This window comes from Globicephala melas, chromosome 7, assembly GCF_963455315.2.
Source record: "Globicephala melas chromosome 7, mGloMel1.2, whole genome shotgun sequence".
Lineage (NCBI taxonomy): Eukaryota > Metazoa > Chordata > Mammalia > Artiodactyla > Delphinidae > Globicephala > Globicephala melas.
The window spans coordinates 28462993-28484066 of record NC_083320.1 but is presented as its reverse complement, the minus strand read 5'-3'; the positions used below and the strand labels follow the sequence as shown (position 1 = coordinate 28484066).

General features: G+C 44.8%; 1 protein-coding gene across 4 annotated transcripts in view; it reads right to left on the bottom strand.

Annotated features, from left to right (window-relative positions):
• Positions 1 to 14754, bottom strand: part of METTL21A (methyltransferase 21A, HSPA lysine) — a 54246-nt gene extending 39492 nt beyond the window's left edge. Inside the window, exons 1-4 of one of the 4 annotated variants that reach the window (XM_060301953.2) lie at positions 14602 to 14754; positions 13629 to 13808; positions 11947 to 12058; positions 2753 to 3443 (exon numbers count right to left, since the gene is read on the bottom strand). In XM_060301953.2, coding sequence (XP_060157936.1) covers positions 3046 to 3443; positions 11947 to 12058; positions 13629 to 13775 — 657 coding nt within the window. In that variant the 5' untranslated portion in view covers positions 13776 to 13808; positions 14602 to 14754 and the 3' untranslated portion in view covers positions 2753 to 3045. The other 3 variants (XM_030853723.2, XM_060301952.1, XM_060301954.2) reach the window with 3 other exon arrangements.
• Between the last annotated feature and the right edge of the window lie 6320 nt (positions 14755 to 21074).

Below are 21074 nucleotides of genomic sequence, written 5' to 3'. Positions count from 1 at the left end.
GTCACTGTTAACACTTGAAATATAAATATGAGGTACGGTTCTTGTCTTATTGGAGCATAAACTGGTAAGATGAAACATTTCAGACAATGTTACTCTGCCCTCAGTTTTCAATCTAGTGTTCAGTTCACTTAGATAAAGTATTTTGATTGATTATAATTCTGATCCTTTAGTATAAAAGAATAAATGTAGCGCTAGAAGCTATCTGAAGATGGTACCATGGATTCAGATGGTTCTATCATGAACTAAAGCAAGATACCCTTAAGAGGTAACTACTTAGAAGACAACAGCGTACTTTGTAGTTTTAGTTCTAAGAATCTGATGTATATTTTAACTTAGCATCTTGGCCATGGTATTTGATTTTAGCTGGGAAGAAAGTTACTGGTACCCACTGGCTAAGTTAACTGCATAACAGTTTGAAGAAACTGAGCAATGTGAGGATCAAGGCTTCGTACAGTAGGTCCAGAGACTAGATTTCTATCCTTAACTTGACGACAAAACAAGCACACTTAAAATGCACATTTATGGGATAAATTAATCCTTTTCTCCTAAGTGTCACAACTTCGCTGACATCTATAGTGGACAATGCGCTACAATATCCAGATATAGTCTCACGTCCCCATCCCCACACACACATCCCTGAAGCACTCATCTCCCAGCTTCTGGGAATGTTCGTGGCTGATGGCTCTCAGCTGAGTCTCTCAGGTGTTGTCTTCACCCCAAGGTTCAGCTCCTTGCATCCAATGACTGACGACACAAGGATGTAAGTCCCACCCCCTGCCTCAATACCCAGCTTCCGGCCACCTCAGCTCTGAATTCCGCTGAGGACTTTCCTGACCGCATCCCAACCCAATTTCTTCCTCTTTCCCAGTCCTGCTACTTTTACTCCGTCAGAGGTGTCGCTCTCGAAAGCATTCTCATTTAAACGTTCTGCACCTTAACCTTCACCTCTGAGTCTATTTCCCTAGGGAACGGGACCTGTGGCCACATTTTGAACTCAAAGCCAGGAAAAAATCATTTGATTTTCACTTAGACAACCAAGCTATTTCTGCTGAATTTTTCTCACCTCTTCTATTTGTAGGCCAAGGGGAAAGAATTACCTTCAACCTTTTCTGAGTCTTACTGTTTTATGAAAATGTAGAAGAAGCCGATCACTGCTTCCTTCACTTGGTAAAGCATCCAGGCTCCCCGCCCACTCCATGGACACCCCAAGACATTCTAATACCTCTCTCCAAAGTCAGGGATGTTAAAGGAAAGCAGCTGAATTCCAATTAGTATCTTCATTTCTAATATCATACCTAGATGGGATTAGTCTTTCATTATAGTGTTGTTGATATAGCAGGGCCTTCATTTTACTTTTGTTAAAAGACCTTCCATGCCTATGGTGCAGTACTGGCATTTTATGGATTCAGTAAGCTGTGGATATTTCAATTTCATGTGCATTTATCAGAATTGGGTTGAACTGGCACATCACAATCTCAGAACTTTAAATTCATCTTTATTAAAGCCAAACCTCTATTTAAAATATGTGTAGAAAACAAAGTATTTGGTGTTTCCACATCCAAAATATTCACTAAAAGGTTAAGAGGGAGGAGGTCTTGTTTCTAAGGGTTTACGAAGGAAATCTATCTCTAGTACCAAATACCATACTGAAGTTATAATATTCTTTGGATCTTAATCTGTTTAAGCTGTTGTTTAAGCTTTTACATTGTGAAAAAAGGGCAGGGTATGTGTGTGACTTCACAAAGTCTATCAAAGATAATCATAAAACAATGTAGCAATCAATTAACCCAGAGATCAATACCCTCTAAATGTAATGTATCTTTTTCAATCAACAAATATTTGGTTATGATATACTAGATACTGGGGAGGCTATAATGAAAGGGGCAGAAGCATTCTGACCCTCAAGAAGCTCACAGTCTTCTGGGGAGCACAGACATTGAATAAGCAATTACCAGTACAATACAGATGGAGATTATACTTGGGGAGCTAACCTCCCATGGCGGGACGAGGTTTAAAACTTTTTTTTATTGTCATCCTATGCAGTATAAGGAGGCAGGGAAAGGCTAGGAAAGAAATACAAAAACAACATTTGACAAAGGGTAGAGCTGAAGGGAGAAACTATAGCTTTTGATTTGAAGATAACCTATTCCCAGGACATAGAGGTCCAAGATTTTAGGTGCTATCAAAAAGTAACTAAAATTTTATTTTGACTTACACCTTTGTTCATATACCTAAATCCGAAATTATGCCAGAAAGCATGTGAGACTTTAGAAAACTCACATCCTAATCTCAAACAAGCAAAAGTATTTAAGACCTAAATGCAGTAGACAAAAGATTTCAAGAGTATTAACAGCTCAGGGAATGTCCATTAAACCTCTTGTTTGTTTTTTTGTTTTTTTGTGTTTTTTCTTCTTGCGGTATGCGGGCCTCTCACTGTTGTGGGCTCTCCTGTTGCGGAGCACAGGCTCCAGATGCGCAGGCCCAGCAGCCATGGCTCACGGGCCCAGCCGCTCCGCGGCATGTGGGATCTTCCCGGACCGGGGCACGAACCCGTGTCCCCTGCATCGGCAGGCGGACTCTCAACCACTGTGCCACCAGGGAAGCCCAAACCTCTTGTTTTATACTCAGAAAATTAGAAAACTGGGCTAAACGTATGCCTTACAATGTGTTTTAAATGATTTGCAGGATCTAGCCTCACCAAAACAAGCTCACTGCTTTGAAGATGCCTTTATACCAACCCTTCATCACAGCATCAGTGAAAATTGTTTATTGAGAGGGAGCAGTATGGGATACAGAAACAACATAAACCAAAATCGCACACTTTCCTTTAATGTTAATTGAATTTCAGAGTGAGTAAAACGTAACTAAAAAGTCACAGCAATGGGACAAAGTGCTTTGTTTTAAAACCGCACATTTGCTTTGCCTTTTGAGAACCTTTGGTTAGACTCTTTGTACAGTAAGCCATTTCATTACATACGGTTATATTCCCAGTCTAAGACCTTAATTGACACACTCAGTGACAACATTCTTATAAATTACAGCCAACTATAAGTCCTCCCTCAGGCTTCTCCTCTGTGCTTTGTAAATATGTACATCTTTTTCAGGATCATAGTGAACCTTCCTCACAGTAAATTGCCTCTCAAGCATCGCTAAGAAGTTGTGATCCCGTTCATAGCGAATTCGGCAAGCTAAAAGAATCACAGAGTGGTTGCTACAGAGATGTTCCAATGTTTGAAGAAGATCTGTGAATGTTTCTTCTAAATATATGATATCAGCTCCAAGTATCAGGTCAAATTCTCCAGGTGAAAAACTCCCCAAATTCTGTCCCCAAGTCAGCTCCTTAACAACAGTTCTGGGCTGGATATGGGGAGGTAAGTTGGCTTGAACATTTGATTTAAGAAACTCTAATGCTACTTTTCGATCCGTGATAGTCACATGAGCACCTAGAACATGGGACAGAAAGTAATGCACACATCAGTACAACTAATAGGTAGAGGGATCAAGTTAAACAGCAGGGTGAGTGTCTCTAAATATTCCACCTCATAGACACAATATGATGCCTTTGTGGAGAGCTGTGACACGTCAGAACCATGGCCAGATGCTCCTTCTCTACTGCCTGTAGGTAAAAGTGAAACTTGGTTTGCCTCTATGACACACTTGCTGTTTGCTGAAGTTATGCCTATTAAATACAGGTGATAAGCTAGCTGATGCTTCTGAATTGTGCAGACAGAAGTGGCCCACCCTTCACAGGTATCTACCATTATACTTCATTCATTAGGTCACCATCTTTAAGTCAGTAGGCCTCAGGGTAAAATGGAGTCCAAAGATGAAAAATCTGGGAGCCAACGATTATGAGGATGACAAGATACCATAAACCGGGAAAGGTTCCTTTCTGGGGCTAAAGCTTTAAAAAGATTAACTGGCTACTAAGAAATCTCAGTCTTCCTCTCCTTATGCTGTCATGAAGCAGACCATCTATATGTATTCATGCAATTCATATATAATTATTGAAAAATAGTAGTTAGAAATTACTAGCCTGTATTAAAGTACTGTAGGTTAAAATGTGAGGTAATGTTCTCTATGTGCTAAGTTTCTACGTGCAATGTGTAAAATGAATGAGGCAATATTTTATTAATCTGTTTCTTGAGGGTTGTTTACCATGAACCAAGAGATCCAACTCTTTGAACCAATATGACCGAGAGAAGTCTGAACCGGTAGGTATCCTTCAGGAGAAGCAACCACATAAGGTCAGCCCTGAAATACCTCATCTGCATTGCAGTAACACTATAGTACACGTAATCCTGCTTGGTTTTGACCCCATAAATTCTGAAACTTAAAAATTATGTTTCACTCTTTCCTAAAATTATTTCTCATCTGTATCCTTCAGTCTGTAATCTTCATGGGTAATCCCCAAGAGGATCCCAGACCATTTCAGTGGCAGCTTATACTGAATGTTTCTTATCTTGACATGTAACATTAGGACAGTATGTAATTCAGTTTGACATCTGACTCAGTCCTGAGTGTGATACTATGAAAATGTGCAAGTTGTTAGATGCATGCACCTACCACTTTGACCGTTTGTTGCTAGACAGAGTGCTGCCCAATGAGCAAAATTCAGTGACACTTTTCACCTCTCCTGATAACAGAAATCACAGACAGCCTTTTCCTGGTTTAACTTAGAACTTTACCTCTGGATTTCCTGACAGTCTACAGAGCACTCTGTTAGGAATACTGGAGTGATCTGGTCTTGTGCATGTCACCTCAGTGTTCCTGTTAATAGCTCTTAGATGGAGACCTCCTCTAACTCCTGTCTCAGGGATTTCTGAGGCTACTTCTAACCTGCCAGGTGTTCCAGGAGTTTCAGTAGGATCTTAATGTCAGTTGACCATTCCCCATAATGTCCATCAATTCTACAAACATCCAAGTGTCTACCAGCAGCATGGGAGAAAAACCCCTACCCTCATAGAACTTACATTCAAGTGAGGAGATAGGCAGCAAGAGGATATCTAGTATGTTAGTTGGAGATACACACTAAGGAAAAAAATAAAGCAGGAAAGAGAGACATAAAACATCAGGAAGTAAGAGAGTTGGGTAGAAAGGGAAGGCCTCACTGAGAAGGTGACTTAGGTGAGGGAATAACCGAATACATATCAGGGGGAAGAACATTCCTAGCAAGTAGAAGAGCAAGTGCAAAGGCCTATAGGGGCAGGCAAGGGGCTGGAAGGAGGGATAAAGCAGGAGGAGACAAATGAGAGAAGTAACAGGTTAAAGAAGTAACCGGAGGGAGGCAGAGCAGCTGGGGTTCACAGGTTAAGTTCCAAAAAGGCTCTGGCTTTTTCTGAGTGAGATGGGAAGCCACTGGAGAGTGCTGAGCAGAAGTACTAGTGATCTGACTTAGGTTTTTTTTTTTTTTTTTTACGCGGGCCTCTCACTGTTGTGGCCTCTCCCGTTGCGGAGCACAGGGCCCAGACGCGCAGGCTCAGCAGCCATGGCTCACGGGCCCAGCCGCTCCGCAGCATGTGGGATCTTCCCAGACCGGGGCACGAACCCGTGTCCCCTGCATCGGCAGGCGGACTCTCAACCACTGCGCCACAAGGGAAGCCCTAGTTACTCGATTTTTATCACCCAAATATTCAGCTCACAGAATATTATCATCTTGCCTGTGGTTTTGTTTTGGGAGTTTTTGTTTGTTTATTGGGTGAAGGGTATGCAGGATGTGTTAAGTTTCTTTTAATCTATCAGTTTCCTGTATTTATTTATTTATTTATTTATTTATTTATCTCCTGCAATTTAGGGAAGAAACAAATCATCTGTCCTGTAGTTTCCCACAATTTAGATTTGGCTGATTATGCCATTTGTATAGTTTGACATGTTCCTCTGTGCTCTGTATCTCCTGTAAATTTGTTTGACTTGAGTCTGATTTTTTGAACAAGAGTATTTCAGAGGTGGTGGTGGTATTTTTCATCAAGAGGATGTAATATCTGGTAGGCTCTATTTTTGTGATGCGAGCAACCACAAATACTCAATGCCCAGATCCTTAATTTATTAGATTCGTTTTGCATTTATTTGTTGAGTAAGCTTCTTTCAATTCCTACTTGGTTATTCATTTTGTAGAGGAATTGTTTGAATAGGAAAGGCGGGATAAATTTTGCTCTCTCCCCTTTTATAACCCAGATTTCAAAGAGTTGGTTTCTAAGTATCCTCCAAAGATGACAGATTGGGTTTACTTTAGTGTTGTTGTATCATGAACTATGCATTAAACATATCTGATGTATTTAAACCCATGCCATCATCATTATCAACGTTCAAATTGTCTATCTTTTGCCAATGGACTTTTGACACAAACCCAGTCATCCTCGATAGCTTCCTTGCTATCTGGTACGACAAGATATTCCAGGGTCAACTTATACATTTCCTGCTACAGAACTATAATCAGCCACTTATTAAGTTTTAATTTTTACTTTTTGGATGGGAGGAGTAACAGCAAGTTTGTATGCTGATTAGAATGATCAGGTAGAAAGAGGGAAAAGTGATAATGCAGGAAAGAGAACCACCAGAACAACACCCTTGAACAGGCAAGAGAGGGCTGGCCCCGGGGAGGAGACACAGTCCACCTGCATACAGCATCAGGAACAAAGGCAGACGGTGGATGCAGACGCAGGGGGTGGTTAGAGACAGTGCCGGGACGTTACAGAAGTTCTCTTGATTGCTTCAATCTTCTCAGTAGAATAAGGAGAAATGTCATCAGCTCAGAGTGAAAGTGGAGAAAGGAGGACTGGAGGTCAGCAGAGAGGGAGCAGAGCTGGACTCCTCAGCAGCACGAAGAGCCCCCCAGAGGGTCCTGACCAGGCATTTAAAATGAGACCCAGAAGTAGTCTGTTTCCTCCAGCCACATTCAGCTACCTGGGTGCAGGCCTGGAACAAGTGGAGAGCTGCACGTAACCTTGTTTTGAGCCCAGTGAAGAGGATGAAGCAAGGAAGTGCAGGGTATTGATGGTATGTGAAGATGGTAATAAAATGACTGCCCGTGAGATTTATGCTGGGTAAGGAGGGAGATGAGACAATATTTAGTTCATGAAAAACTAATGGAAACTGACCCAATAAGACAACATAGCCTGCTGTCACTCACTTGGTAATGGAAAAAGAACATGTAAACATTTCTCATTACTTTTAGTTTTTAGTTTTGTAAGCAACACCTTAATTTATTCAAATGTTGGAGCACAGAGTGTGTGCTAAAGATACAGAGATGGGTAAGAAAGTCCTTGCCCTCTAGGAACTGAGAGTCTCATGAGAGAGATAAATGTAATTATGAAGCAGTGTAGGGAGTAAAATATAGGAACATGGGTGTGCTAGGAAATTATGTGGTCACAAAGGAAAAATTCTTCGAGAGGAGCAGAAGTCGAAGAAAGATTTCGGAAGGAAAGGAAATCTGAGTTTACACTTGAAAGATGCGGCATTAACCAGAGGAAAGAGGTGAAGAGGGGAATTCAAGGCAGAAGGGACAGGCCAGAGGCAGGGTGTGTGTCACTGGAGCTTCACTCAGTGCAATTGTGCTGAGAAAGTCAGCAAAGTGAGATTACAGAGCCTCACTAAGAAGCCTGGGATTTGGCCTGCAGGCAATGGGAAGGCACAGGGTCACCCCATCACTTCTGCGTTTTACATGGGCCACCCTGACAGCTATTGGGAAAAGTGGGTTTGATAAGACAGAGGTAGAAAGGTCAGGTGGGAATGTGGATAGAATCTTGCAGGAGACAGATGATGAGCACTCCAGCCAGACAGTGGGAATGGACAGGGAGAAAGGGAATCAAGAAATAGTTAAAAGACCCAGCAGGGCTCAAGGGCCGGGTGGGCAGCAGGGAGGGCAGGTCAAGGAGTTGGCCTGAGTGACTACTTGGATAGTGATGCTAACTCAGAACAAAAGAGAAAGGACAAGTTTGGAAAGGGAATTAGAGTTCAAGTTTAAACACGCGCTGACAAATAGACACGTAGAGACATCAACAGCTTTCATTTAAACGTACACGTTGAAAGTTCAGTGGAGACTTGCACTGGAATTACCAGGGCACGAACCCGTGTCCCCAGGCGGACTCTCAACCACTGCGCCACCAGGGAAGCCCCTAAAAGACAATTTCTTGCTGAGCATTATATTTAAGACAGCAGTCCTTAGACTTGGTTGGGCATCAAATCGCCTGGGAAGCTTTTAAAATCCAGATTCCTGACCCCAACACAACTTACAGAACCCTGTCTTAAAGATGTGATTTTTTTTTTCTTAAGAATAGTTTTCAAGTAGTATAAAGGCTGAAGAGGTTTTTAAACGAAGAACCAGGATTTGAGAGTCAGAATTGGATTCAAATTCTAACTCCACAATCCATTAGCTTGTGACCTTGGGCAAGTTACTTGACATCTATTAAGCCTCCATTTCGCCACTTTGAAAAGAGCTCCAAGTAGACCTACTATGCCGGGTTGTGGTGAGGATGAAGGCCATAAAGACACAACACCCAGAACACAGGAACCGCCCAGGAATTAGCAGCTGTTTTTTCTTTTAACAAGAAAATCTCATCACCCTAGATTAACAGTCTGCATATCACTGACCATTTGAGGGGGAGGCTTTTTATTTTATTTTTTTAAATTTTTTTGCGGTATGTGGGCCTCTCACTGTTGTGGCCTCTCCTGTCGCACAGCACAGGCTCTGGACACGCAGGCTCAGTGGCCATGGCTCACGGGCCCAGCCACTCCGTGGCATGTGGGATCTTCCCGAACCGGGGCACGAACCCGTGTCCCCTGCATCCGCAGGCAGACTCTCAACCACTGCGCCACCAGGGAAGCCCAGGGGGAGGCTTTTTAATGTAATTTGTCTTTTCCCCCCTCTCGCTCCAGTTAGAGTCAGAATGGATGCTTCCTGAGAGCAGTGACCTGCTGCTCTAAAACCATGACAGGCACGCCGTGGGTGTTCCCCAGAGTCGGGAATCAATGAGTAAGGTTACAAAAAATGAAAATAGCTTAAAAAGGGGAACAATCAGGGCTTCCCTGGTGGCGCAGTGGTTGAGAGTTCGCCTGCCGATGCAAGGGACACGGGTTCGTGCCCCGGTCCTGGAGGATCCCACATGCCGCGGAGCGGCTGGTCCCGTGAGCCATGGCCGCTGAGCCTGTGCGTCCGGAGCCTGTGCTCCGCAACAGGAGAAGCCACAGCAGCGAGGGGCCCGCGTACAGCAAAAAAAGGGGAACAATCAACCTCTTTCTGACATTTCCAAAGCACTACCTATTCTAGTTCTGTTTCCGTTTTAAAGAGATTAACTTTTTCTTACTCTTAGGTTTCAGCATCAAAATTTCTCCAGCCTAATACTTTGTAGCCACAAATAATGAGCATGAAAAGCATGCCATAGCACAGAGAAATGTGCATGACATGTTAAATGAAACATCATATATGTGTGAAAATATACACGCACACACATAGGTACACGTATGGAATCACAATTATAACTATGATTAAAATACGGATGGAGAAAAGAATAGGAGGAAATATACCAAAATGCTAATGGTAATTATGTTGCAAAGTCATGAATAAGCAGAATCTTTGGTGGGTTTTTCCTTTTTTTTAGACTGCTTCTAGGGCTATTTTTGTAATAGAGTTTTATCATTTTTATAACAGAAACAGTAATTTTCATGATTTTCTAGTTCATCTCTTATTCCAGAACTATTTGGGTATCTACTGTGTGCCAGCTGCTGTACTAGGGCCAAGGACACACAGAATGAGACATGGCCCCATTCCTCAGGAGCCTCAGCCTGCCAGGAGAGACAGACACATGAAACAACTGCCTAAAGTGAAATGTGACAGAGCTGGGGCGGAGAACACCGAGCGCTGTGGGGAAGAGAAATAAGGGAGCAATTAATTCTGCTTTGGGGCAACCACAAGAACACCGTCTGCCATTCTGCTGTTCTCGCCCCTCCCAAAGTCCCCATCTTTTGTGGCAACAATTAACTAGTCCTTCGCTCTGTGATGGTCTTTGAAGAACCTTATGCTGGCTTTCCCAAGCCCACAGATCCAGATTTCTAGATCAGAAATGAAAATGCAGAGAACACTTGCTGAGCATTTACTTTGTGCCAGTCAGCGAGCTAACAGATTTCTATGCATGCTCTCATTTGATCCTTGTTGGTCAGTCACTATGGTTATTATCCCCAGTTTATTGGGAAACTGAAGTTTAGAGATTCAGCAACTTGCCCAAGGTGACATAGCTAGTAAGAATTAAAGGTGGTCAGAGCCTGCGGAGAGTGGACTTGTGGTTGGGGGATTTGAGGGCGTGGTGGTGGGGAAGAAAGTATTGGGAGTTTGGGATTGGCAGATGCCAAACTATTGTATGTGGAATGGATGGACAGCAGAGTCCTACTGTGTAGCACAGGGAGCTAACTGTATTCAGCATCCTGTGATGGACCGTAACAGAAAATGCGTGTATGCATGGCTGGGTCGCCTTGCTATGCAGCAGAAGTGGGCACGGCACTGCGAACCAACTATGCTTTGATAAAATTAAATTGAAACAAAAAAGGTCAGAGCCAAGTGGGCCTCTAACCCTTTGCAGGTCACCACGCTCTGCTGTCTCGACAGCAGTGAGGAGACCCTGTTCTCAGGGGGAGACAGAAGAAACCTCATTTCCCCTTCCAGCTAAGTCCTCTCAAACGTCACAGAGACGGGACTTAGTGCCATGGAAAGAAAAGAACCTGGGCCTCTGTGTCTGACAAGCCTGGTTTGAGTCTCAGGTCACCATTGACCAGGACTTCAGAAAGTGGCTTAATCTCCCGGAATCCCAGCTTCACTGGAAAAATGAAAATTAAAAATATACCTAACATACACGGGGACGATATAAGGTCAACCTGAGGAGATCAAAAGGTGGTGTATCGGCTAGGGCCTCCTCAGTGGCTGAAAGTGCTGTGGTGTCAGACAGATGGACCTGCATCAGTTTCTATGTTCACACGTCCACCCATCGCTCCTGCCCATGCTCCCCATCAAATCCCGGGAGGCACAATCTAAACAGAGAAAGGAATACTGAAAAAGATATGTTACCAGAAAAAGGACAGGACAAAAGCGGGGCTTTAGTGGGTGCTCAAGTACCTGTACACACTTCATGGAACTCTAGATCCTGACCACCCAAGTGTGGTCTAAGGACCAGCAGTTACGGCATCATCATCATCACCTGGGAGCTTGTTAGAAATGCAGGCTCTCAGGCCCCACCCCAGACCTACAGAAGCAGAAACTGCATTTTAACAAGAGCTCCAGGTGACAACACTGAAGTGGGGAATATTATACATTGTATCTCAGAGGCTGGTCTATCCAATCAAGGCACAGCTTGAAATGTATGAGCAGGAAGTTGTAGAAAAGAGTCATCAATGAATTATAAAATAGAAATGAAGCTTAAAAATACTCTAGGCCTAAACTAATGTCTGTATGCCAAGCAAAAAACGACAGACCTTGGTATCATTTCAGAACTGCACACTGTTTAATAGATGTCAGTACAAACTGCAGGGGGGGCCAGCCCTCCCTAAAAGAAAAAAACTAGCAAAGCTTCCTCAGCAATGAAGTAACAGACTATCTGCTCTCCCGACCTCCTAGGGTTAAATCCGAGAGTACAGAGACAGCACCTAAACAGTAAAAAGCTATGTACACAAATAAGATAATTCTCTTTGAACTCAGTTGCCTTAAAATCATATTATGGGCATCACAGAAGTGAAGTGGGCAAAGCACTGTCCCGTGAGAAGTATAAATAATAAGATGAGAGAGGGAGAAGGAATTAGCCTTCCTGGAGTTGAGAGCACTGCCGTTGGCCTGTGACTCATGATAAGTACAGGGGGAAAAGAAGTAACACGGTAAGAGGGAAACTAACAATGAGCTCTGAGTCAGGAAAAGGTGCCCCTCCATGAGTTCCACTCACACAGGAGTGAGCCATGAGTCACACTCACCCAGCAGGGCAGCCACCATGCCCACCAGCCCCGTGCCAGCACCCAGCTCCACGGCAGAGCAGCCCCTGAGCTCCACAGCTCCCATCTCCAGATATGTGGCCAGAATGATAGCCTGAGTCAAAACACAGCATGACAATTTAGGTCAACAAGCGCTTTAGGGCCTGAAGGGTTTCAAGCAGGCTACATACTCCAAGAAGACATCACATACCCCCCTCCCACCGCAAGGTTCATTCCCAGTGTAACAGCTCACACAGGAACTCAGCTGCTGCTGGGAGGTCACCTGGAGCAAGCACAGACACCGAGCTCCCCAGAACAGCTGCCCCAGGCCCCACCAGAGGCCCTTACGGGGGACAGCAGTGGTCAGTGACACTGACCACCCAGGATAGGATCCTGCTGAATCTGGGAAGGCTAACTTCTTACTATGTCACAGGATTTTTACACTCAAGGTTTATAAAATCACTCTGGTAGAGCTGACATGAACAGTCTCTGTGATTCTGCTTAAAGGAATGTCTAGTTCCTAAACCAAGTTCAAGTCAGCAAGGCCACAACCAAAGGGAAAAAGCAGAGCAGCACCAAGGCTCCTGGAGTTTCCTCCCTCTCTCCTACTCTCCTGCATCCCTAACGCTCATCACCCCAGAGGAGCTGGGCATCAAAAGGGAAGTTTTAGCCAAAGGTTTGGACTTGATGTGTGAGTTAGCATTTGCATATAACTCTATAAATCACTGTATACTGTTAACGTGATTTAAAAATATAATTTGTTCGTCATGGCCACATACTATTAGCATATAACGTAATTTTAAAATATAATTTGTTCTTCATGGCCACATACTATTAGCATACTTAGCAATTCCTCTTCTTGGTGAGAATGTAGGGAGATTCGCCCATTCCTCGCTGTTATGTATCTTTATTACTCTTTCTGAGAAAACTTTTCTTGTAGTTACCCTGGACTAGATTCCTAGAAGTGGTATTACTGGGTTACGATATATCAAGACTTTTATTCCTAAGTGTTTCTCTAACACCCCTGATACAATATTAAGATTGTAAAATTGTATCTGCACCAATCATTTATCCAACATTCACTGAGCTCCCACCGAATCCCAGGTGTGGCTAGATGCTTAGGGCAAGTCTCTGGCACAAGCAGCTGAAAAAACAGTGCTGGGAGAGAAAAAAGTAAAGCAGCAATTATAGTATAATTTTTGATCATTACAACTATGGAAAACTTAAAGAAAACACATGATCTTCATTTTTGGCTTTGTCAGTTTACAATATTCTTTGTGCAATATTAAACTTAAAAACTAACTGAATAATTGTCCAAAACAGCTAGGGGCCCCAGTCCTCCCTCTTCCGTGCTGGGTAAATTACTGGTAAGTCATTTAATTTCTTTCAGTTTTCTTCATTCACCCTTAAAATGCAATCTATTTGGTGGGGAGGGAGCAGGGAAGTGATTCTAATGGGTAGGACTTTTTTTTTGGAAGGGGTGGAGTGATGCAATGTATTAAAATTGAGTAGTGATAGATAGTTGCACCACTCTGAACTTACTTAAAACACACACACACACACACTTTAAATAGGTGAAATGTACGGTATATGAATTACAACCCAATAAAGCTGTTACTTTTTAAAAATAGAGACCAGTCTTATAATCAATGGCTGATGCTAAGAGGCCCCCGGGGCTTACTTACCGCGTCCCAAACCACCGCTGCGACTCCCAGTTGCTTCCAGTCCTGCCGGATCTGTATCGTGTGGTTTGCCAAGGAGAAGGTGGCAAGAGGCTTGTGAAATCTCTGCAGCCCCTTTTCCGCGGTCTCTTCATAGGGCACCAGGGCCATCTCGCCCGCGCCCAGCTCTCTGCTCGCTCAAAGCTGTGAGGCAAAAGAATCCTGAGTGAGGTTCTAGCCAGAAAATGCATTCTCTCTCTAGTAGCTCCAAATGCTTCTTAAGGCCGTTTTACAAGTTCAAAACAAACGGTTGCGGGAAGCCTTTGTCTAATTCCTTTTGCCTGGCTCTCCTGGGAAGTGAGATTTCGCTGGGAATTCATGCCAAAGGTGCGGGATGGCTATGCACTCAGCTGTAACCACTCAGGGAATTTGCAGCGTGGTAAGAGTGAGCGAGGCGGAGGTGACAGCCCGGGGCCGCAGAGAAAGTACCGCTTCCTAAGCTGCCCGGGCCCGCGTGGACTGAGGCTGCAACCCGCTGCGGTCTGCAGGGCATTTTTTCGTGTTTTGTTCTTCCCTCACTCCCTCTAAATCGGTGCGTTCAATTGCGACCACCACGGACTCGAACCTAAACTTAAACTGGGGGTTAACTGTATGATTATCCTGCTTTACGACACCGGCTGGAGATACACGGTCGACGCAGTTCCATTTCCTGGAGACTGAAAGTGAAAGACACTCGTGGATTCCGAGTCGCTCGCGGGTAGCGAGACCCCGGGTCCGCGTGGACTCGGGCATCCGCGGCTCGGAGGCCTCCCCAGAGTCGCCCAACCTGCCCCCCCGCCTGCCCCACTGAAGGGCCGACAGGTACGCACGTCCTTCCCGCGGGCCCGCAGCTGCGGGAACAGGCGAGGTAGGGGCGGGAGCTTGGAGAGGAGCCCCCCTCCAGCGGCGCGTGCCCGCCACACCCTTCGGTCCGCGGCACCGCGTCGCCTCCACTTACGGCTCGGGAGACGGCCCCCGCCTGGTGCGCGCGACGCTTTCCCCGCCCCCAGGTCGACGGCGGAAAAATCCGCCTTAAAGGGCCAGAGAGCCGGTAGACCGGCGTGCGTGCGGGCGTGCGGGCGGCCCGCGCCGGGGTCACGCGTTTCCGGTCCCCCGCCTTCCCACGACAAGCGCTCCCTGAGCGCCGGGGACACGGAGTGGCGGGTGTGGGGCAGGGCCCCGGAACGGGGATGCCGCGGCGGGGCGGAGGCGGTGTTCCCTCCGCGTGTGTCCCCAAGGTATTTGGGCCCCCAAATCAGTTTCTCTGGCTGCCGAGGGCAGAGCTGGCCGGGAGAGCTAGGTGCGGAGGCGCGGCGGGTGGGTGGTGAGCGGAGGCCGTGGGTGCCATGGCGACCGGGAACCCGGAAGCCACCTGCCTGGCGTTGGACAGGCGCTGGGTCCACTTGTATGTGTGCTCGTTCTCGCGCGCGCGCCTTTTTTGTGTGTGTTTTTCACTGTGTGTGCTTGCTTGTTTTTAGTTTTAACGGTGGTCAGTTAGGAGGTATAGGAGAAAACTCCCGCCGAAGAATACGTGGTCACACCCATCTGTATTCGTGTCACCAAAGTGAAGTCCGAATTGGTGTAATCGCGCGCTCCGCGCCAATAGAGTGGGAAACGTGACCAAGCCCTTCGCGGAGCCCGCACGTGGCTCCCGGGACTGGATTGTTATACGGGGCGGGGCGCGCTGTCGGCCCCAGTCACGGACTGGGTCTCCCGCCTCCCGGGGCAGAAGCTGAGCGCACCTGCCCTGGGGACACCTGTTCTTGAGGTGAGAGCTGCTGAGAGTGTGGCATCTGGCCGCAGGCCCCTGGGAAGCGCGCGGCTGGAGTGAACATCCAAGAATGTGACCGCGCTTGGGGACGGGGCGGGGGGCTCATCCTTCTCCCAGGAAGGTTTCTTTTTCCTCTCGGACCTTGACCCGCGACCCCACCGGCCGCCGCTCTCTCATGGCGATTCTCAGCTCCGCCTGCACGTTAGGATGAACTGGAGCGCTTTTCAACTCCGCAGAGCTGGACGCTGCCACCGGAAAGGCTCAGCTGGTGCGCTGTGGGGCCCGAGCATTCCTGTTTTTCAGAGCTTCGCGGGTGATTCCCGCCAGCCACCGGTAAGAGGCTCAGGCCAGGCCTAGACCACCCCCTCTCCTCGCCTCTCGCATCCCGCTGGGGGCGTGCCCCGCTCTCTGTCCAGGTCTTAGAAGACTGGGACCTGGGGCTGCAAAGATGGTTTGAAGTGAACTTTGAAGGTCACCAGTGAAGGTCTTTTACTTTTTTTTTCTTTCTTTGCTTTACTCAATTATTCATTTTTAAGTTTTTTTTAATGTATTTTTGAGAGCAGTTTTAAGTTCACAGCAAAATTGGCAGAGATTTGTACAGAGATTTCCCAAACACTCCCTGCCCCATACACAGCCTCCCCCTTCTCAACATCTCCCACCAGAATGGTACATTTATTACCATTGATGAACCTACACTGACACATTATTAGAACCCAAAGGCCACAGTTTACACATGGGGGTTCACTGTTGGTGGTGTACACCTTATGAGCTTGGACAAACGCAGAAGATATGTATCCAGCATTATAGTATCATACAGAGTAGTTGCACTTCCTACAAATCCTCGGTCCTCTACACATCCGTCCTTCCTCCATAACCTTTGGCAACCACTGACTTTTTTTTTTTAACTCTCCATAGATTTGCCTTTTACAGAATGTGATGTAGTTAGAATGATACAGTATGTAGCCTTTTCAGATTGGCTTCCTTTGCTTAGTGTGCATTTAAGGTTCTTCCACGTCTTTTCATTGTTTGGTAGTCATTTCTTTCTAGTGCTGAATGACAAACATTCCATTGTATAGATTTAGTACAGTTTATCCATTTACCCAGTAAAGGACGTCTTGGTTGCTTCCAGGTTTTGGCAATTATGAATAAAGCTGCTATAAACATTCCTGTACGGGCTTCTTTGTGGACATAAGTTTTCAGCTCCTTTGGGTAGATACCAAGGAGCATCATTGCTGAGTCATATGGTAAGAGTGTGTTTAGTTTTATAAGAAACTGCCAACTGTCTTCCAAAGTGACTGTACGATTTTGCAGTCCCACCAGAAATGAGAGTTCCTGTTGCTTCACACCCTTACCAGCATTTGGTGTCGTCAGTGTTTTGGATTTTGGCTATTCTAATGGGCTTGTAGTGGTACCTTGCTGTTGTTTTAATCTGCAGTTCCCTAATGACATATGATGTAGAGCATCTTTTTTTTCCAGTTTTGTTGAGATGTAATTGATATACAACATTGTATTAGTTTATGGTGTACAACATAATGACTTGATATATGTAAATACTGCAAAATGATTACCACAATAAGCTTAGTTAATATCCCTCATCTTACATAGTTACAATTTATTTCCTTGTGATGAGAACTTTTAAGATCTACTCTCTTATCAAATTTCAAAAGTACAAAACAGTATTGTTAACTACAGTTACCATTCTGTACATTACATCCCCAGAACTTATAACTGGAAGTTCGTGCCTTTTGATCACCTACACCCATTTCCCCCACCTCCCATCCTCTGCTTCTGGCCACCACCAATCTGTTCTGTATCTCTATGAGTCCTTTTTTTTTTTGTTTTTAGATTCCACATTTAAGTGAGTATTTGTATCATATAGTGTTTGTCTGTCTGACTTATTTCACTTACCATAATACCCCCGGGGTCATCCATGTTGTTGAAAATGGCAGGATTTCCTTCTTTTTTATGGCCAAATAATATTCCCTGTGGGGAGGTGTGTGTATACACACACACCACATTTTCTTCATTCATTCATCTGATGATGAAACTTACGTTCCTCCCACGTCTTGGCTATTGTGAATAATGCTGCATTGAAAACGAGAATGCTGATATCTCTTGAAGACAGTGATTTCATTTCCTTCAGAGATATATGTACCCAGAAGTGAGATTGCTGCATTATATGGTAATTCTGTTCTACTTTTTAATTTTTAGAGGAACATCCATACTGTTTTTCATAGTGGTTGTACCAATTTACATTCCTGCCAACAGTGCACAAGGGTTTCCTTTTCTCCACATTCTCACCAACACTTATTATCTCTTACCTTTTTGATAATAGCCATTCAGCAGGTATGAGGTGATATCTCATTGTGGCATTGATTTGCATTCCTGTGATGATTAGTGATGCTGAGCACATTTTCATGTACCTGTTATTTGGACATTTTAAAATATGATTGTTTTCTTATTGTTCAGTTTTAAGAGTTCTTTGTATATTTTAGATAACAGTCCTTTATTAGATGTGTCTTTTGCAAATATTGTCTCCCAGTCTGTGGCTTGTCTTCTTATTCTCTTGACAGTTTCTTTCACAGAGCAGAGGTGTTTAATTTTGTTTCACTTCTTCTCATTTTTGTGTCTCATTAGGCTTCCAGCCCTGATTTATTTTATTTATTTTTTTGGCCACACCACATGGCATGTGGGATCTTAGTTACCCCACCAGGGATCAAACCACGCCCCCTGCAGTGGAAGCGCAGGGTCTTAACCACTGGACTACCAGGGAAGTCCCCAGAAATGTTTAATTTTAATGGAAGTTCAGCTTATCAGTTATTTCTTTCATGGATCATGCCTTTGGTATTATACCTAAAACAGCATCACTTTACGCAAGGTCATCTAGGTTTTCTCCTATGTTATCTTCTAGGAGTTTTATAGTTTTACATTTTGATTTAAGTCTGTGATCCATAGCCAGTTAACTTTTGTGAAGGGTGTAGGTCTGTGTCTAGATTTATTTTTTGCATGTGAATGTCCAGTTGTTCCAGCACCGTTTGTTGAAAAGACTATCTTTTTCTCCCTTGCATTGCCTTTGCCACTTTGTCAAAAATCTCTTGACTGTATTTATATGAGTCAATTCCTGGGCTCTCTATTCTCCTCCATCTATTTGTCTGTTCCTTCACCCCAATACTACACTGTCTTCATTACTACATTTTTACAGTAAGTCTGAAGTCAGATGGTATCAGTCCTCCAACTTTATTCTTCTCCTTCAATATTATTATTCATTTTTTCCTTTTTTATTTTGTATTTTTTTGGTCTTCTCTCCCTCTCCTTTCTTCTCTCCTAGTATCTCCTTTCTTTCTTACCTCCTCTACCTCTCTGTGTTGCTTCTCCCTCTCAACTTTCCTTTTTTTAAACCTCCCGTCTCCTTATTTTCTCTTTTCCTCTTTGTTCCTTTCCTTTGGGGAGCCATCACTGGGCACAAGAAAAAGGATGTGCTTTGGAGCCAGAGGAACTATGAAAATTTAAATTCTGCCTCTGACAGTTTAATTGGTATGACCTTGAGTAATTACAATTGACCCTTGAACAGCATGGGTTTGTACCATGCCAGTCCACTTATAGTCAGATTTTTTTCAATAGTAAATACTTCAGTACTACGTGACCTGCAGTTTGTTGAACCTGAGAATACAGGGGAACTGTGGATAGGAAGGGCTGACTATAAGTTATATGCAGATTTTTGATTGCACAGAGGGTCAGCACCCCTAACCCTCTTGTTGCTTAAGGGTTACCTGTACTATAAACATCCCAAGATCCCAGGTTCCTCATCCATAAAGCCTGTCACAGATTGTGCCCCTTCCCCATTCCTTCTCCCCGCTCTCCATGGTTTCTGCTGAAATCATACATAGGACTTTACGAAACAAAACCAAACCTCCCAACCTCTCCAGCACTCCACTAAACTGACATAGGACATCTGCCTCATTATATTTACTCACAGTTTATCTAGAAAGTTTTCATTTGCTTTTCCTTGTTAGTATTAGACAAGAGTGTCCTTTAGCCCAGCCAGTGTTCTGATTGGTAGCATTTGGCTCAGGGAGCACCAGAAAGAATGTTTAGGAACATATGCAACTCATGTAGACACTTAGTGTCTACTTGTTCCGTAAACATTAAGTGCAGCTCTATTTTTCTTTTAATTTATTTGTTTTATTTATTTATTTTTGGCTGCATTGGGTCTTTGTTGCTGGGTGCGGGCTTTCTCTAGTTGTGGCGAGCGGGGGCTACTCTTCGTTGCGGTGTGCGGGCTTCTCATTGCGGTGGCTTCTCTTGTTGCAGAGCACGGGCTCTAGGCACATGGTTCAGTAGTTGTGGCTCACGGCCTCAGTAGTTGTGGCTCACAGGCTCAGTAGTTGTGGCTCACGGGCTCTAGAGCGCAGGCTCAGTAGTTGTGGCGCATGGGCCCCGTTGCTCCGCGGCATGTGGTATCTTCCTGGACCAGGGCTCGAACCCGTGTCCCCTGCATTAGCAGGCGGGTTCTTAACCACTGCACCACCAGGGAAGCCCTCTATTTTTTTTTTAATGCAGCTCTGTTTTTATCAGAATAAACCAAAACAGCCAGTGGTTCCCCGTGAATACTTGCAAATAAATTTTTAATCCTTGAAAACAAATTGGGCATGTGGTAGACTGCATTATTTTTAATACCCAGTCTGCCTTCTATAGACCTGTCCTAGTTGACCCTTCCCAAAGGAGGGATGTCTCCCCACCCTGTTGAAGTCAGGCTTGGCCACATGACTTGCTTTGGCCAATAGAAAGTGGGTGGAAATGACATTTGCCACCTATGAGCCACAGCAGGATTGCGCCTTTTCCCTTTGCTAAAGACCTGCAGGCCCCAGATGGGGGCACTCCCTAACCCCATCCCCAGGTGGAGCAGAACCACAAACGACCCATAAAATATGTGAGCCACGAATGAGAAATAAACCTTTGTTGAGCTAACCATTGAGACTGGGGTTTGTTACGTAGTATAACTCAGCAGAAGCTGTCAGAACACAGGTGTGAAAGGGACGGAAATTTCAAAACAGGTAGGAGCATTTAATGCGGGTGACTTAGTTTCAGTAAAGTCATCCTTTTTTGGAGCTCCCCCCTAGCTCATGATGACACCTTAATTGCCCCACACCTGTCCCCCTCCCCCTTGTCAGCATCACCTGAAACTACTGACCGCCTTTATCCAACTGTGATTCTAAGGCTTGAAGAATGTTTTCCCACTTAGGACAGTCTTGTGGGAGATGTGCAAACAAGTCTTGCGGGAATTGTTTGTTAAAGACGGTAAGCTGAGTCTTGTGGGGCTTTTGTGTCACTTTGGATTATCTGTAAATCCACAACGTGGCTCAATCATAATATAACAATCTGTAAATCTATGTGCTTTTTCTTTTTTTTTTTTTTTTGGCGGTACGCGGGCCTCTCACTGTTGTGGCCTCTCCTGTTTTGGAGCACAGGCTCCAGACACGGAGGCTCAGCGGCCATGGCTCACGGGCCCAGCCGCTCCGCGGCATGTGGGATCTTCCTGGACCGGGGCACGAACCCGTGTCCCCTGCATCGGAGGTGGACTCTCAACCACTGCGCCACCAGGGAACCCTATGTGCTTTTTCTTTATAGCAGTCGGGACTGGGCTTCATTCCCTGGTCCTC